The sequence below is a fragment of the Xiphophorus couchianus genome, chromosome 21 (genome assembly GCF_001444195.1).
Source record: "Xiphophorus couchianus chromosome 21, X_couchianus-1.0, whole genome shotgun sequence".
NCBI lineage: Eukaryota > Metazoa > Chordata > Actinopteri > Cyprinodontiformes > Poeciliidae > Xiphophorus > Xiphophorus couchianus.
Genome location: NC_040248.1, coordinates 1,355,812 through 1,372,713, shown reverse-complemented (window position 1 = coordinate 1,372,713; position 16,902 = coordinate 1,355,812). Strand labels below are relative to the sequence as shown.

Here is a 16,902-nt window from a genome sequence, read left to right as displayed (position 1 = left end):
AACCGCACCAATTTTAGCACCTCTAACAAGAAGCCGACTCTGGGTTAGGCTTTACTATTCTATCGTAAAACTAAGATTACTTTAAAATGTTGCATTACAGTTTCTTTTGCAGTAGCTTATTCATAAAATGAATGCACTAGTTAAACTAAATTTACAGTAAAATACTGGCTCTTACAGATGCCAGTATTTGAAAGTATATTTACTTCCACCACTGTATTTTACAGTGAGGCACGTTGAGGCACAAACGTGCAGCAAACAAACAGATGCAAACAAAAACATGCTGGAAACAGAAGGACTCCAGACCACTAGGGGGAGTCGAACAAAGAGCAGCTGTGTCCGAAGTCAGGGTTTGCATCCTTTCAGGGGCCTTGAGAATAATGTTGCCAATAGTCAGAACTGAACTGTCACAGAAATATCCTCCTTTATTTTTTGCCACTCAGAGTTTCTGTAAGTTTAATTTTTTTTCCACATAATCAGTTTCTGTGGCTCTACAGGATAATTAAAAGCTATTTGCCAGCAGAAATGCAGCTTCTTTTCCAGATCCAATATGTTTCCATCTCCAGGTTATTAATTATTAATGCCTCATATGGAGAGAAATTTACTCCAATATTATTGCAAACGTTTGTTCCAGAATAAAGTCCAGCCACCAAAGCGAAGGGAACCAGAGCCGAGCGGTAAAACTGTCTGTTTTTTAACAATCACCAGGAAACTGGTAAAAATGACAGAATATTAAAAATATCCTTGTCATTCATTTCAGAAAGTGAACTAGATTCCTCACAACCTTTGTGGTGTGGAAGATATTTTTATTCAACTCTCTGGTTTAAATTTTTCTTTTGAAATCTAATCAATATGTGAATTCAAATTAAACACATTTTGAACATCTATTATGTTGTTTTCTTCATTTGATAAGAATAAAAACTTAAATAATTACTACAGTAAAGCTGAATTTAAATGCAGAACATTAGCTAAAAGTGCATAAAAGGAATTCTTGCATAATTACAAAGAACACACAAATATGAATAAATTAAAATAAATGTAAACATTTTTCACTTGAGTTGTTGCTTAAATTGTTTCCTTCATTTTGTTTGGTTATAATTATACAGAGCAGTTTCAACAGAAGTGAAGTCGATACGGTTCAAACATGAGATGGAAACATTTATGTTCCTCATTCTCACATCATGCAAATTAAAAGCTAAAAAAATCCGGGACATTTCAGGTTTAATGTTCCAAGAAACATTTTTCTGATGAGTGAAGAGAGAGAGAGAGCAGTGATGAACCAGAAGATCCAGTTTCTGGTTAACAAATAAAGCATCAATCCTTGAACAGATCCGGGAGATGCTTTTCATCTGACATGGATCTTCTGACTCGTCCATCTTATAATTAGACTTTTGTTAAAGCAGCTGAAGGCTTGATGACTGAGAATAAAATCTAAAAGCGGAAACAGAGCAGGAAAAAACAAAAAGCAGAAGATTCTGCAGCGGCTGGATCACCTGAAAAACCAACCAGGTTGAATCAAAATGCTGAAAACGTTTTTTAGCCTGTTGGTGTGTCTCTCTGCCTTCAGCCTGGTTTGCTTTGCTCTGTTTCTGTTTTACTCCGAGAACAGAAAATTATTTTCCATCGCTTCATTAAACAGAGAAACTAACCCGGAGGAATCTGCAGGTCCGACAGGACGTCCAGGAAAGTCTCTGGATCCGTGCGCCGACGTCCCTCCGAACCTGCAGGGAGTTCTCCAAGTGGAGTTCAGAACCAACCGGACCCTGCAGGACGTCCGGAACCACGTCGGCCCGTTCCTTCAGCAGGGAGGCCGGTACCGACCAACCAGCTGCAGGGCGAAACAAAAGGTTGGTGAAAACATGGAAAAATAATGAATTTAATTGAAGTTTCCTCTGAAACTTTTATATATGTCGTCGGTGCAAAAATAAACTCGTAAATGAAATAAAAATAATAAATGAATGAATATTTTAAGTGAAAAAAAATCTGAAATTCAGATTTCAACTTGAAATTATTTATTTTGAAGTAAAACTGCTTGATTAAAACGGCGCGAAGTTCATGAAATAATAAAGTTTTTGTGCCACGAAATTCCGTGAAAGAGGTGAACGGAACCTGGTACCAGAGGCCCATTAAATGCTGTTTACATCGTTTTAAACTGTTGACTGTGAGTGGGAATAAAAATAGCAGCAGGTATTTTGTTCCATATAACACAGTAGGAGTGCAACAGGTAAACCTTTATGGATGAAACTCCACTAAAAACCCACCTGTTTATTTGAAACGTAATCAATTACAAATTTATTGATGGAACCTGAATTAATGTCATGTTTTGATTATTATTATTATTATTATTATTATTATTATTATTATTATTTTCTCCGAAGAGTTTTGGCGGCGCTAGTGGCTCGTATTTTTGGACAGGAGGCAGACAGGAAGGAGAGCTGCATGAGCTGAGTGAAGCTGACACCTCACCTGTCATGTTGAGGTCTAACTTCCTAACCCACATGCAAAACAACACCAGAGGCCGAGATTGATTTAAGAGATTTATTACAACAAGGGGGGGGCGGGGGGAACAGGTAAACAATCCGGGAGCGTTTGGGACTGGATCTCAGGTCAGCTCCGATCGGGAGGAGAAAGGACTGGGGGGAAAACCTGGGAAATCCGGAGTCTGTTTGAGGCGCGGAGGACTGCGGGCTACGGCGGCGTTGGAGGACGGACAGGTAAGTCTGAACTGTTCTGCCAGAAGCAAGGCTGCCGATCTGTAGGTCCGGAAGGGTCCTGGGCAGGATCTATTTTCAGCACGTCACAGGACAATCAGCATAACTGGCTAACAATCTGGCAGGGAAGTGTCAGCAGCCTCCTCCAGTTATACAGCTCCTGATGGCAGAACGGTTTCAGGTGCGTGGGTCAGGAGACGCCCTCAGATGGAACAAAGCCTCCAGCGCCCTCTGGTGGATGAACAGCTCCAGATCCCAACACCACCCACCTCAAAAATTCAGCAAATAGTCTGAGTGGTTAGTGCTCCGTTAGTGCAGGTTTGTGCCGTTAAAATTTTCGTTTGTGCAGCTTTCGTTTTCGAGATATTAAAAGTTATAATTTTGGCCGATGACGTCACCATCCCCCCATGTTGCTCCAAAACAAAACAAACTGGGCTACTGCTCATCATGAGATATTACATAATTTTCTTTCATACGCCAACTGACTTCCCCTAAACTGATGACTGTGTCCTGCTCTGGACATAACCACACAGCAAGCAGTTATTAATTTCGTATGTTATTGTGTAAGTTAAATTCTGCAGATTTTCAGCTGGTGTACAATGTGTACCTTCTTTTGTTTTGAACTTCAACAAAGATTTAGAACAAGAAGAAATTTGTCTCATTTCAAGAAATGTTATTAGATAGTAATGTTTTCTCACCAATATAACTTTCTCCACAATAAATGAATCCTGTCAATACAGGACCTGCGGCCGTGACCGTGACGTAATGTGTGTATTTGTATGACTGTTCAACTGTGCTTTGGTTTCAGAGGTGGTTTCAACAATTGTATTCACATTGTTGACTTACTTTCTGCTGATTATGCAGCAAAAGGGTAAAAAACGACAACAACAAAAAATCCCTAGCTAACATTCTAGTAAAACCGGAAGTGCACTGCAGCGTCATTGGTTCAATAAAGTTCATCCAAGTAATGTACTTAATATTTAGTAAATATATTTTATATTAAAAAAATATATAAAAACAGTATATAAAAAAAATGCTTAAATAGTAGAAATGAGAAACTGGGAAAGCCAACTTAACTTTTTTTAGTTCAAGACTATTGTAATTGTGCAGCCTCTGCTAGAATGTCAATGTTTTGTGGCTTCTTCGAAATTATGTAGACCAGAATTATTATTTTGAGCAATGCTAATCAAAGTCTTTTTATTTTTTAACTAGATGCCTCGACAGCCAGCAGTGGACAGAGAGTCTCTTTTCGCAGTTCTCTGCAAGTCAAAAGAGGCTATCCTAGAAAACGGCAATATAGCCACTCCCGCTGCCGCTGTCTGGACAGAACTAAGTCAGCAGTTGGGAAATAAAATGTCTGCAAAAGCCCTGTACACATTTGTAAAGCTAAACAGACAAAATGTATGGTCAAGCTTGGAAATAAATGATCAAGAAAGTGATCCTGAAAGCCCCGTGGACACAGAGTTTGACTCAGGCACAACTTCTTCTGGACAATTTACAGATTTTCAGCTTGAAGTTCCATTTGAAGAATGGGTTAAATTTATACCAGAAAGAGTTGAATACGATGACAAGTTTTCATCATCTGGCAAAAGGGAATACACAATTTTAAAACCTGGCACTTGGAGTCACATAATTAATGATCTGGTTTGGAAAAAGTTGAAAAGCACATGTACATTTGTATTCCAAAGAGCAAAGGTTTATCCAACTGTCACTAGTAAGTACATTGATATCAAAGGCTTCTGTAAAGAGTATCAAGGCCATGTTAAAATGACATGTGACAGAGAGCCAACGGTCAACAGCCCAATGGTGCTCCAGTGCTCCATCCAAGGTGCCGACATCTCCCTGCACACTGGCCAGTCCAAAAGATTCATGTCAGGAACCCTTCATGCACAGGTTTCAAAAGAGTTGTGTGAGGGTAGGATGGAACCAGCTGTATGGAGGTCAGCAAAGGCATCAGAGTTGATGGATATTGGAGATCCCGAGCCAAGTCACCTTCCAAACCTGGCAACCTTACGAAAAGCCAAGCAGGAGAGAAAAGATTTGAAATTATGTCTTGACAGGATTCATTTATTGTGGAGAAAGTTATATTGGTGAGAAAACATTACTATCTAAAAACATTTCTTGAAATGAGACAAATTTCTTCTTGTTCTAAATCTTTGTTGAAGTTCAAAACAAAAGAAGGTACACATTGTACACCAGCTGAAAATCTGCAGAATTTAACTTACACAATAACATACGAAATTAATAACTGCTTGCTGTGTGGTTATGTCCAGAGCAGGACACAGTCATCAGTTTAGGGGAAGTCAGTTGGCGTATGAAAGAAAATTATGTAATATCTCATGTTTTGCCGCCAGGGGTCGCTGTTTCAAACCTTCTTACTGATTTATTTATTTGAGAAAACAAGATAAACATTTTGACATACATAAAAATGTGAAATGCTCGAAGGTCCAAGGATGAAGTAAAATGTTTCTGTTCCTATAAAAACAGTTCAGGTAAAAAACAAGAACCTTAAACTGATTTTATGCTGTTATTTTCAATACATTTAGTTCTACAAGTTACTCAACTTTTTATTATGTGTTGAGTTTTAGATTTCTCTTAAATGAGCCGTTCATTTAAAACAGGGAGTTTAACTCGTTTTGGGTCGATCTCTGCTTCAGCTCACCTGGATGAAACGGTCAGGTGATCAGCAGAACCGGGTCTGGAGCAGAACCTCCAGACCTGAACGGTCTGGACCGGCCGGTTTGAATGTCTCAGCTCCAGAACAGCTGATTCAAACGGTCCAGCCTGTTATAAAGTTCTGCTGATAAATGAACCGTCATTTGATTTGAACTGAAACCCAACACACCGTCCTGCACAGACTGGACTTTAACAACCACAAGCTTCTGCATTATAACTTCATGTTTTACATGTAAGTATATAAATGTTATATAGTTATGAATTTAAATAAAACTTCACCAGCAAAGTTTTGGTAAACATTTTAATGCTATTCTAGATGTTGAATGAACCGTCTGTGCTACAGCAGAACAAGCATCCATTTAAATCCCGTAATGCCAGTTGGGTTTATAGCTCAGATAATTCTGCAGAATCAGTATTTTATTTTACGTCCATCTTCTAGGTGGCTGTCATCATCCCGTTCAGAAACCGGTATGAACACCTGACCCACTGGCTCCACTACGTCCATCCGGTCCTGATGCGTCAGCAGCTGGACTACGGTGTGTACGTCATCAACCAGGACGGAGACGGAGCGTTCAACCGGGCCAAGCTGATGAACATCGGATTTGTTGAAGCGCTGATCGAATACGATTACGACTGTTTTGTCTTTTCTGACGTAGACCTGGTACCAATAGATGATAGAAACCTCTACAGATGTTCTGACCATCCCAGACATTTATCTGTGGCTGTGGACAAGTTTAACTTCATCCTGCCCTACGCCACCATCTTCGGTGGCGTCTCAGCGTTGTCCAAACAGCAGTTCCTTAAAGTCAACGGCTTTTCAAACACCTTCTGGGGCTGGGGGGGTGAAGACGACGACATGTCGCAGCGGATCTCTTACAGACGGATGTTCATATCCAGACCAGACTCCGTCACTGGGAGGTACAAGATGATACAACATGAGAGAGATTCTCACAACGATCCAAACCCAAGAAGAGTTCAGAAACTGACAGAAACTTATTCTAACATGGACAAAGATGGGCTTAATTCTCTGAATTACACAGTCAGGGAGATTAGGAAGGATTTATTATACACTTTTGTTACAGTGGATGTTCAGGCTGATGTGGATCCAGATGTTTCTGTCTCAGAGTTCAATCAAAGCAAAAGTCAATTTAAAACCAGCAGAACAAAAAATGAGTCCAGTCTGGTCAGTCCTGCAACCCACAACAGCAAGGCTTTATAACGTTCAACTCAGTCCAAACTAAACCGATGCAGCAAGCATGTGGCGACTGTGGACAGGATCAACCTACATTAAACGGGTCGAAGCCTCCAGCAGAACCAGCTGGTGGATCCACTTTATGAACTGACAGAACCGGATCTTCCACCAAAGTAAAACTGTTTTTACTTGATTCTCCTAAATTCAGCCATGATGTTTGTCTTGATTTATTTCTGATTGAGACTCTGAGGGAGTTTCTACCATCCAAACATTTAAATTAAAAACCTGGATTTTATTTAAATCATTCAGATTTTTATATGCTGTAAACAGTAAAGGGAAGGACTTTATTAAATAAACAATGAGGGGATATGTAATGAAATGATTCATATTTATAAAGTCTTATGAAATGATTTTGGTTATTTTTCATGTAAAAATGAATCAGATTGAAGGAAAATCTCATAAACAGGATTTTAGTGAAAATGAGTCTTTATTCTCAAATGTTTTCAGTAAAATTTTCTGTAGCTTCCTGATAAAGAGGAGAACAGAGGAAGTGAGCAGCTGCTGGACTGTAATAACTTTATGGGATTCTTTAAAAATAAAACTCATTTTCCTAAACAAAACGTCGTTGGCCTCATCCTGAACGTGATTACTCCGTCTGTTAGAGAGGCAGCGCTGAATGAAACTACAGGCTGTTTGGGCTCCTATATTCTCATTTAAAGATATTAATATTAATATACAGTATATCTTATCTGCTAAAAATGAGCAAAGATTACTAAACTAAACATAATCTGCTCAGAAAACGTCGTAATTAAAGCTAAACTGGACTCTAAATCATAATATGTCAACAGCCTGGCTGCAGGTCCAGATGAGTCCGTCGGTTGTTGGACCCGGAGAAATTTTCAGGTTCTGATCTGACAACAGACACAAACCCAAAATAAATTCCAACCTGACCCGTCTGTGACTGGAAAAATCCAGTTGAGTTTGTTGTGTTAAACACTCACCAGCAGGAGGTTTTAATAGAGCCGCGTTGTCCAGAGAGGTTTAAATGGAAACCAGTGTTTCCAGTATGGAGCTGAAACGCTGTCGGGGAAATCTCAGGCTGATTTACTGCTGGGCATTAAACGATCAGGAAGAACTTTCAGAAACGTCCATTATTTCTTAAAGCCAGTGCATCCAGCGTTAATGTTTGTTCCTGTTTTTCATTGTTGACCTGTTTTGTAATTTTCATACTTTTATGAAAATAAATTATTTTGTCTTTGAAATACTAAACTCTCCACAGTTTTTAATGTGACATCATTTAAAAATATTAAATGAGACATTCTGATCAGTTACTCAGCACTTGAGAAGCATTTTTAACAAATATTTTTTAAAACTTTTATTAATGCCCTGGATTTATTCTTTAAAAACACATGGAAGTTGAGCTGCTCTTACTTAGCCTCTGATCCTATAAGGTGTTTTTCAAAGCATTGCATGTTTTAAAATGTTGACCTTTTCCTTGATTTTATTTTTATTCTGATTTGATCCAAATCCCATTGAATTAAAACTGATCCTCTGAACCAGCTACATTTTCTAATTTACGTTTCTCTGCTGCTGCCTGTGGTTAGTAACTAGTTACATTTACTTGAGTAACGTTTTTGAAAAATTGTACTTTCAGAAGCATTTTTATTGCACTGTACTTTTTACTTTTACTTGAGTAATTTTACTTTGAAGTATTTCTACTCTTACTTGGGTAAAATGTCTGTATTTTCTACACTTTGAATGAAAAATAAACATATTTTAATAAAAGAAAATCACCAGACACACCTGCAGCTTTTGCTAAAGTTTTTTTATTGAAAGAAACCGAGTCGGAAAACTTTTCTTTTGCCTGATTTGGTTGTTTTTGTTATTTATATGAATTATTGTCACATTGGTCTTTAAAATACCAACATTTCCACTTAACTTTATATTTTGTTGCATCTGATGATGTAATTTTTAAATATTAAATGATTTATGTTTTGATCAGTTACTCGGTACTTGAGTAAACTTTTTACCAAATACTTTTTTACTCTTATGATTCATTTCTTGGACGGATACTTTTTACTTTTATCTGAGTAAAGATATGTGGAAGTACTTTTACTTGAGTACAATTTGTGGGTACTCTGCTTTCATACCAGTAATAGTACATGGTATATATATATATATATTTTTTTTTTACCATTAGTTTCGCTTTGATAGTTTGTAATGTCATTAAAACAGGTAATTTTTCACGTTTTGTTTCGTAGAAAACGTTTAATGGCGCTTCGTGACGTCCGCCGGACGTTACCAGACAACTATCCGGGGAAGATGTTTAAACCTTCAGTGCTAACTGTTAGCATGCCGAAAACGGCCTTTAAACTGTTGTTACTTTTTTCTTTTTCCAGCCTGACATTCTTTGCGGTGCTTCTGCTTCACCTGAAAGCTAGAAATGTCCCCGCCGCGGTACCGAGCAGCCTGGTAATTACAAGAAATAATACTTCCGTAAACATACTGGCAGCGGCAGTCCGACCGAATACGACACCGACGCCAGGAAGGCCAGGAGGAGCTCTGGGTCCGTGTCCCGACGGCCCTCCGAACCTCCTGGGATCTCTGTACGTGGAGTTCAGAACCAACCGGACCCTGCAGGACGTCCGGAACCTGGTCGGCCCGTTCCTTCAGCAGGGAGGCCGGTACCGACCATCCAGCTGCGTCGCAAGACAAAAGGTTGGTGAATAAATGTAAGAAATGAAGGAATTCCTGGTCGGGTTGGATCTTTGGACCGCAGTCCATAATAACTACTACGGAGAAAAACAGATGAGTTCATCAGCTTGGGATCCGGAGTATCTGCTGGATATTAATTAAATGCGACTGTTGGAGCTATTTATTCTTTATTTCTTTATCCATTTGAATTTTGTTAGTTTATTCTTACATTTCTAGTTTTTGTATTATTTACAGAGTTTATTTGCAGGTTAATAATTGTTGATTCTATTTATCTTTTGTTTTATTATTTGTTATTTATTCGTTTTCTAAAGACAGGAAGTGAGGTGGATCAATCCACTTTCTATAAGTGTAGGGGCCTAGTAAAGACCAGCAGGCATTTGGGTTTGGGGCCTTTGGTTTTTACCAGAGCAAGAGAGGCAGCATGAAAACAAGACAAAGTTTGAACTCTGTAATTGTTTAGCTGAAACAAAATAAATCATCCAGAACAACAAGACAAGTTTGGACAGTGAACCTTCTTTTGCCTGCATATGGAAAACTTGACCCCAGTGCCTTATAGTGGCTTCATGGAACAGGATGTTTGGTTTGGCCCACAATGGCCACTACAGCAAGTAAAAACCTCCGCATGGATCAAGTAAGGAACCAACTCGTGGACTAAAAGGAATAATCCCTCATCAATGGACATGTTGGGTGTATGGATCTCAAGGATTACCGTCAAACAAAAGGTTTTGGATCGTGTTGAAATCAAGCATCGGGCCTGGATCGACACGTCACTCATTCATCAAACTGGTACGTGGCAATATTGTTCAAGCCGTAAAGGAAAACGATGAAACTACTGGAGTTTAAAGACATTATTTCACTGCAAAGACTGATGAGATGATTTGATGTGACAACTTGAAGCTTAATTGGATAAAGACGTGTGCCGACGCCCATCATGGAAATGTTTGTTCACACGAATCAACCTCTTAAACAAAGAGACACGTTTGTGATTTGTCCTGTGGATTCCTTGTGGATTATGCTGCTTTTAAATGTTTGAAATAATTCAAAGAATCGCTAAAAATGTCTGATGTAAAGAGCAAAGAGGATGACACTCAGATGTCGCAAGAGAAACGAAACATCAAATTCACGCCAAAGGGTTTGGAGTTTTACATAAAAACATGTCAAGAAAAACGAAGTTTAAAGTGTAAACAAGCTTCAAAATTAGTGGAGAAAATTTCCGCATTAATGACGTCACAAGAAAATGTTAAGAAAGTGTCTTCTGACTTTGTCAAGTTTATTAAATGCTATCAAGATGCAACCGATTTACATGAATCCGTTTTAAGCTTGCCATTACCAGAAGAAGAAGTGAAAAGGCAATCTGTGTATTTTCAGTCCAAGGTGACGACATTCTCTGATTTTATGGACAATATAAAGGTTTGGTTGCATGAAGCAGGAGATTCATATACTGAACAGAAAAATAATGTTGATGATGATCAGGTTGCAGATCTGGATGAAATAAATCCTGAAGACAGTGTCTCTAATATTTCAAGTGTAAAGCCACGTTCAAAAACATCTTCACAGCAGTCTTGGACTTCATCTACCTCTTCTGCTCGCATTAAAGCTGCGGCTGAAAAGGCAGCGTTCATGGAGAGATTGGCCGCGTTGGACAAAAGACATCTGATCCAAGCTCAAGAGGAAAAACTGAGAAAAGAAAAGGAAAAATTAGACTTGGAAACAGAGTTGGCAGCAACTAATGCAAAACTTAATGTTTTGAACATAAACTCAGTTGCTGGTTCTCAACGATCCGATGGAATGAACTCTTATTTTGAAAGAGCCCAAGTAAAGGACACACCTCTGCTAAATCCTGGCGCTGATGAGTTTGTTCCGAAAGAAAGAACAAATTTTTCATCTGACTCTCCTGTCGTCAGACCTAAACAGAGGCAGAAACAACTTCAAATGGATCAGATGTGCACAACAACAGAAATTTACAACTGAAATGCCTTTCTGAGTATTTACCTTTGATGCAGGAAAGACAAAAATGGACAAGAACTAAAAGATGTCTCACTCCTTAGACTTAGACTTAGACTGACTTTATTGTCATTTTGCATGCACAGGGTGAATACAGAGCGAGATTTCGTTGCATACGGCTCAGGACAATGTTTTGAGGTTCCAATGTTGTGAGGTTACTCCAGAATAAAATAAAATACAGTATAAAATATGAATATAAATCTAAATATAAAATATAAGGTACAGGACTGACAGTAAAATAGAAGTTATTTAGCTCTGTACATGTGCAAGGTATAAAGTGGAGACCAGATTTTAAGTGCAGTCCAGTTAAGAGTTCAGCAGTCTGATGGCAAGTGGGAAAAAGCTGTTTCAGAACCTGGTGGACCTGCACCGGATGCTGCAGAACCTCTTTCCAGAGGGCAGCAGGGAGAACAGTCCATGGTGGGGGTGTGAGGGGTCACTGACGATGTTTCGGCCTCAGGAATTAGGGGCCGGAGTGTTGGAGCTATTTATTCTTTATTTCTTTATCCATTTGAATTTTGTTAGTTTATTCTTACATTTCTAGTTTTTGTATTATTTACAGAGTTTATTTGCAGGTTAATAATTGTTGATTCTATTTATCTTTTGTTTTATTATTTGTTATTTATTCGTTTTCTAAAGACAGGAAGTGAGGTGGATCAATCCACTTTCTATAAGTGTAGGGGCCTAGTAAAGACCAGCAGGCATTTGGGTTTGGGGCCTTTGGTTTTTACCAGAGCAAGAGAGGCAGCATGAAAACAAGACAAAGTTTGAACTCTGTAATTGTTTAGCTGAAACAAAATAAATCATCCAGAACAACAAGACAAGTTTGGACAGTGAACCTTCTTTTGCCTGCATATGGAAAACTTGACCCCAGTGCCTTATAGTGGCTTCATGGAACAGGATGTTTGGTTTGGCCCACAATGGCCACTACAGCAAGTAAAAACCTCCGCATGGATCAAGTAAGGAACCAACTCGTGGACTAAAAGGAATAATCCCTCATCAATGGACATGTTGGGTGTATGGATCTCAAGGATTACCGTCAAACAAAAGGTTTTGGATCGTGTTGAAATCAAGCATCGGGCCTGGATCGACACGTCACTCATTCATCAAACTGGTACGTGGCAATATTGTTCAAGCCGTAAAGGAAAACGATGAAACTACTGGAGTTTAAAGACATTATTTCACTGCAAAGACTGATGAGATGATTTGATGTGACAACTTGAAGCTTAATTGGATAAAGACGTGTGCCGACGCCCATCATGGAAATGTTTGTTCACACGAATCAACCTCTTAAACAAAGAGACACGTTTGTGATTTGTCCTGTGGATTCCTTGTGGATTATGCTGCTTTTAAATGTTTGAAATAATTCAAAGAATCGCTAAAAATGTCTGATGTAAAGAGCAAAGAGGATGACACTCAGATGTCGCAAGAGAAACGAAACATCAAATTCACGCCAAAGGGTTTGGAGTTTTACATAAAAACATGTCAAGAAAAACGAAGTTTAAAGTGTAAACAAGCTTCAAAATTAGTGGAGAAAATTTCCGCATTAATGACGTCACAAGAAAATGTTAAGAAAGTGTCTTCTGACTTTGTCAAGTTTATTAAATGCTATCAAGATGCAACCGATTTACATGAATCCGTTTTAAGCTTGCCATTACCAGAAGAAGAAGTGAAAAGGCAATCTGTGTATTTTCAGTCCAAGGTGACGACATTCTCTGATTTTATGGACAATATAAAGGTTTGGTTGCATGAAGCAGGAGATTCATATACTGAACAGAAAAATAATGTTGATGATGATCAGGTTGCAGATCTGGATGAAATAAATCCTGAAGACAGTGTCTCTAATATTTCAAGTGTAAAGCCACGTTCAAAAACATCTTCACAGCAGTCTTGGACTTCATCTACCTCTTCTGCTCGCATTAAAGCTGCGGCTGAAAAGGCAGCGTTCATGGAGAGATTGGCCGCGTTGGACATCTGATCCAAGCTCAAGAGGAAAAACTGAGAAAAGAAAAGGAAAAATTAGACTTGGAAACAGAGTTGGCAGCAACTAATGCAAAACTTAATGTTTTGAACATAAACTCAGTTGCTGGTTCTCAACGATCCGATGGAATGAACTCTTATTTTGAAAGAGCCCAAGTAAAGGACACACCTCTGCTAAATCCTGGCGCTGATGAGTTTGTTCCGAAAGAAAGAACAAATTTTTCATCTGACTCTCCTGTCGTCAGACCTAAACAGAGGCAGAAACAACTTCAAATGGATCAGATGTGCACAACAACAGAAATTTACAACTGAAATGCCTTTCTGAGTATTTACCTTTGATGCAGGAAAGACAAAAATGGACAAGAACTAAAAGATGTCTCACTCCTTAGACTTAGACTTAGACTGACTTTATTGTCATTTTGCATGCACAGGGTGAATACAGAGCGAGATTTCGTTGCATACGGCTCAGGACAATGTTTTGAGGTTCCAATGTTGTGAGGTTACTCCAGAATAAAATAAAATACAGTATAAAATATGAATATAAATCTAAATATAAAATATAAGGTACAGGACTGACAGTAAAATAGAAGTTATTTAGCTCTGTACATGTGCAAGGTATAAAGTGGAGACCAGATTTTAAGTGCAGTCCAGTTAAGAGTTCAGCAGTCTGATGGCAAGTGGGAAAAAGCTGTTTCAGAACCTGGTGGACCTGCACCGGATGCTGCAGAACCTCTTTCCAGAGGGCAGCAGGGAGAACAGTCCATGGTGGGGGTGTGAGGGGTCACTGACGATGTTTCGGCCTCAGGAATTAGGGGCCGGAGTGTTGGAGCTATTTATTCTTTATTTCTTTATCCATTTGAATTTTGTTAGTTTATTCTTACATTTCTAGTTTTTGTATTATTTACAGAGTTTATTTGCAGGTTAATAATTGTTGATTCTATTTATCTTTTGTTTTATTATTTGTTATTTATTCGTTTTCTAAAGACAGGAAGTGAGGTGGATCAATCCACTTTCTATAAGTGTAGGGGCCTAGTAAAGACCAGCAGGCATTTGGGTTTGGGGCCTTTGGTTTTTACCAGAGCAAGAGAGGCAGCATGAAAACAAGACAAAGTTTGAACTCTGTAATTGTTTAGCTGAAACAAAATAAATCATCCAGAACAACAAGACAAGTTTGGACAGTGAACCTTCTTTTGCCTGCATATGGAAAACTTGACCCCAGTGCCTTATAGTGGCTTCATGGAACAGGATGTTTGGTTTGGCCCACAATGGCCACTACAGCGACTGAACATGTCAATATGTCAACAATATCTAAAAATTGAGGGGTATGAAGAGAATATAAAATTTTTTTATGTCGTCAGTCAAAATAATGAATGACAAGAAACTTCAAGCACCATCTTTGATTTTACTTCTAAGAATTTTATTTAAAGCTAATCTGGCAACCAAAAATGAAATAAGACCTTTAAATAATTATCAATCATTAAAACTGATACTCTTATTATTAATAACTTCAATAACTTCTGTGCTACAGCAGAACAAGCATCCATTTAAATCCCGTAATGCCAGTTGGGTTTATAGCTCAGATAATTCTGCAGAATCAGTATTTTATTTTACGTCCATCTTCTAGGTGGCTATCATCATCCCGTTCAGAAACCGGTATGAACACCTGACCCACTGGCTCCACTACGTCCATCCGGTCCTGATGCGTCAGCAGCTGGACTACGGTGTGTACGTCATCAACCAGGACGGAGACGGAGCGTTCAACCGGGCCAAGCTGATGAACATCGGATTTGTTGAAGCGCTGATCGAATACGATTACGACTGTTTTGTCTTTTCTGACGTAGACCTGGTACCAATAGATGATAGAAACCTCTACAGATGTTCTGACCATCCCAGACATTTATCTGTGGCTGTGGACAAGTTTAACTTCATCCTGCCCTACGCCACCATCTTCGGTGGCGTCTCAGCGTTGTCCAAACAGCAGTTCCTTAAAGTCAACGGCTTTTCAAACACCTTCTGGGGCTGGGGGGGTGAAGACGACGACATGTCGCAGCGGATCTCTTACAGACGGATGTTCATATCCAGACCAGACTCCGTCACTGGGAGGTACAAGATGATACAACATGAGAGAGATTCTCACAACGATCCAAACCCAAGAAGAGTTCAGAAACTGACAGAAACGTATTTTAATATAATCAAAGATGGGCTTAGTACTCTCAGTTACACAGTCAGGGAGATTAGGAAGGATTTATTATACACTTTAGTTACAGTGGATGTTCAGGCTGATGTGGATCCAGATGTTTCTGTTCCACACCTGGACGATTGGACCGAAACAAAAGTCAACTAATAAAACAGGGAGAATAAAATGGAATAGTCCAAGTTCATCAACCTAACAATGGAAGATGGGACTTGGTTGGTTATTTAAATTACCGAAGGTGTTTCTGTCCTGGACGGAGGCGTACTGGTGTCTGTTTGACGACCAGTTCATGTGTTCAAACTGGAAACGATGGCATGGAGTCGTGGACTTTGCAGCAAGCATGTGGCGACAGTGGACAGGATCCACCTCCTTCAAACAGGTTGAAGCCTCCAGAACCACCGAAGCGGTTCTGGTGGACCTGAAAGGCGGATCCACTTTAAGAAGTGACGGAACTGGATCTTCCACCAAACGCTCTTCATGTTCAGACCAACGTAGATCAGTTTGATTCGATTCTCCAACATTCATAACGATGACATGAAACTTTGTTGGTTTATTATTGATTGAGACTTTTTCCCTGTTGGAGCTTTTATTGGTTCAATATTGGTTCTGTTTTTAATAAAGTGAAGCACAATAAGGTGATGGATTTTTAAGAATTAAATAAATTCTTAAAAATTTATTAATTTTAAAATAAACAATAAATATAATGTAAAAGGAGATTTCAGTAATTTAATATTTTTATTATCTTACGTTTCTAAGGCTGTTTTGTTCTGTATAATCTGATGCATGAATAAAAGTTTTTAAACTTTTAAAGTCTAATCATTATGATGTATTTATCATTTATTTGACATTACAGTAGATATTATTCACATTCCTTTATAAATATTTAAAACACACTTCACTGAGATTAATAATCTGTTTTTCAAGAGAGACCAGGAGTGTTGGGTCTCAGAAATGTGATATGAAGACAGAAAAACTGCAGTTTTTATTCCTAGTTCCCTGTTTTCAGTAACTTTAATTTGATATACAGTTGGTAGCTTCAGTAGCTTCACCATAAAATGGAGGCAGAGAGGAAGTACGTAGCTACTGGTCAAACCTGATTGGCTCACAGTGAAAAATAAAGGAGACAAGAAAACCATATAAAAGAAAAATAAAAAGTAAAAATGAAAGATTTCATGGGTGAAATTCAACCAATAATACTGAGGTAAAGTAATTCAGTTTTAAATAAAGAAATAAAATGTCTCTTAAATGTCTAAAAGTTAAATCAGTTTTAATATGATTTTACTGGAAGATTAAATCAGAAACCTGTTAAATGTTTTCAACACACTAGCGCCCTCTGGTGGTCTCAAAGTAACTGCACATATAAATATGTTTAAAAATCACTAAAGAAGAAAACTTCATAAATTTGACTCCATTCTACATGGATTCTGTGTTTT

The 16,902-nt window shown here is 38.5% G+C and overlaps 3 protein-coding genes, 1 long non-coding RNA gene and 1 pseudogene across 40 annotated transcripts in view; 4 read left to right on the top strand and 1 right to left on the bottom strand.

The window, feature by feature from the left end:
- LOC114136412 (NACHT, LRR and PYD domains-containing protein 14-like) overlaps positions 1–16,902 on the bottom strand; it is a 337,230-nt gene that overhangs the window by 87,611 nt on the left and 232,717 nt on the right. The gene's annotated exons all lie outside the window — the stretch shown is intronic.
- Positions 1–16,902, top strand: part of LOC114136418 (NACHT, LRR and PYD domains-containing protein 3-like) — a 476,176-nt gene that overhangs the window by 397,628 nt on the left and 61,646 nt on the right. The window lies entirely within an intron of this gene.
- LOC114136452 (beta-1,4-galactosyltransferase 2-like) lies at positions 1,289–11,433 on the top strand. 3 transcript variants are annotated; one of them, XM_028004460.1, is made up of 3 exons: positions 1,731–1,844; positions 8,976–9,637; positions 9,708–11,433. In XM_028004460.1, exon 3 carries the CDS (start codon positions 10,348–10,350, stop codon positions 11,260–11,262), a length of 915 nt encoding a protein of 304 aa, XP_027860261.1. In that variant the 5' UTR covers positions 1,731–1,844; positions 8,976–9,637; positions 9,708–10,347; the 3' UTR covers positions 11,263–11,433. The 3 variants fall into 3 exon arrangements, with proteins under 3 accessions (XP_027860258.1, XP_027860261.1, XP_027860260.1); XM_028004457.1 differs by lacking the exons at positions 8,976–9,637; positions 9,708–11,433 and adding an exon at positions 5,824–7,196 and having other exon boundaries at positions 1,289–1,844; XM_028004459.1 differs by having other exon boundaries at positions 8,976–11,433.
- LOC114136490 (uncharacterized) lies at positions 11,659–12,921 on the top strand. The gene is made up of 2 exons (XR_003593819.1): positions 11,659–11,969; positions 12,040–12,921. It is a non-coding gene; the product is annotated as an uncharacterized LOC114136490 (long non-coding RNA).
- LOC114136471 (beta-1,4-galactosyltransferase 1 pseudogene) lies at positions 14,889–16,594 on the top strand (annotated as a pseudogene).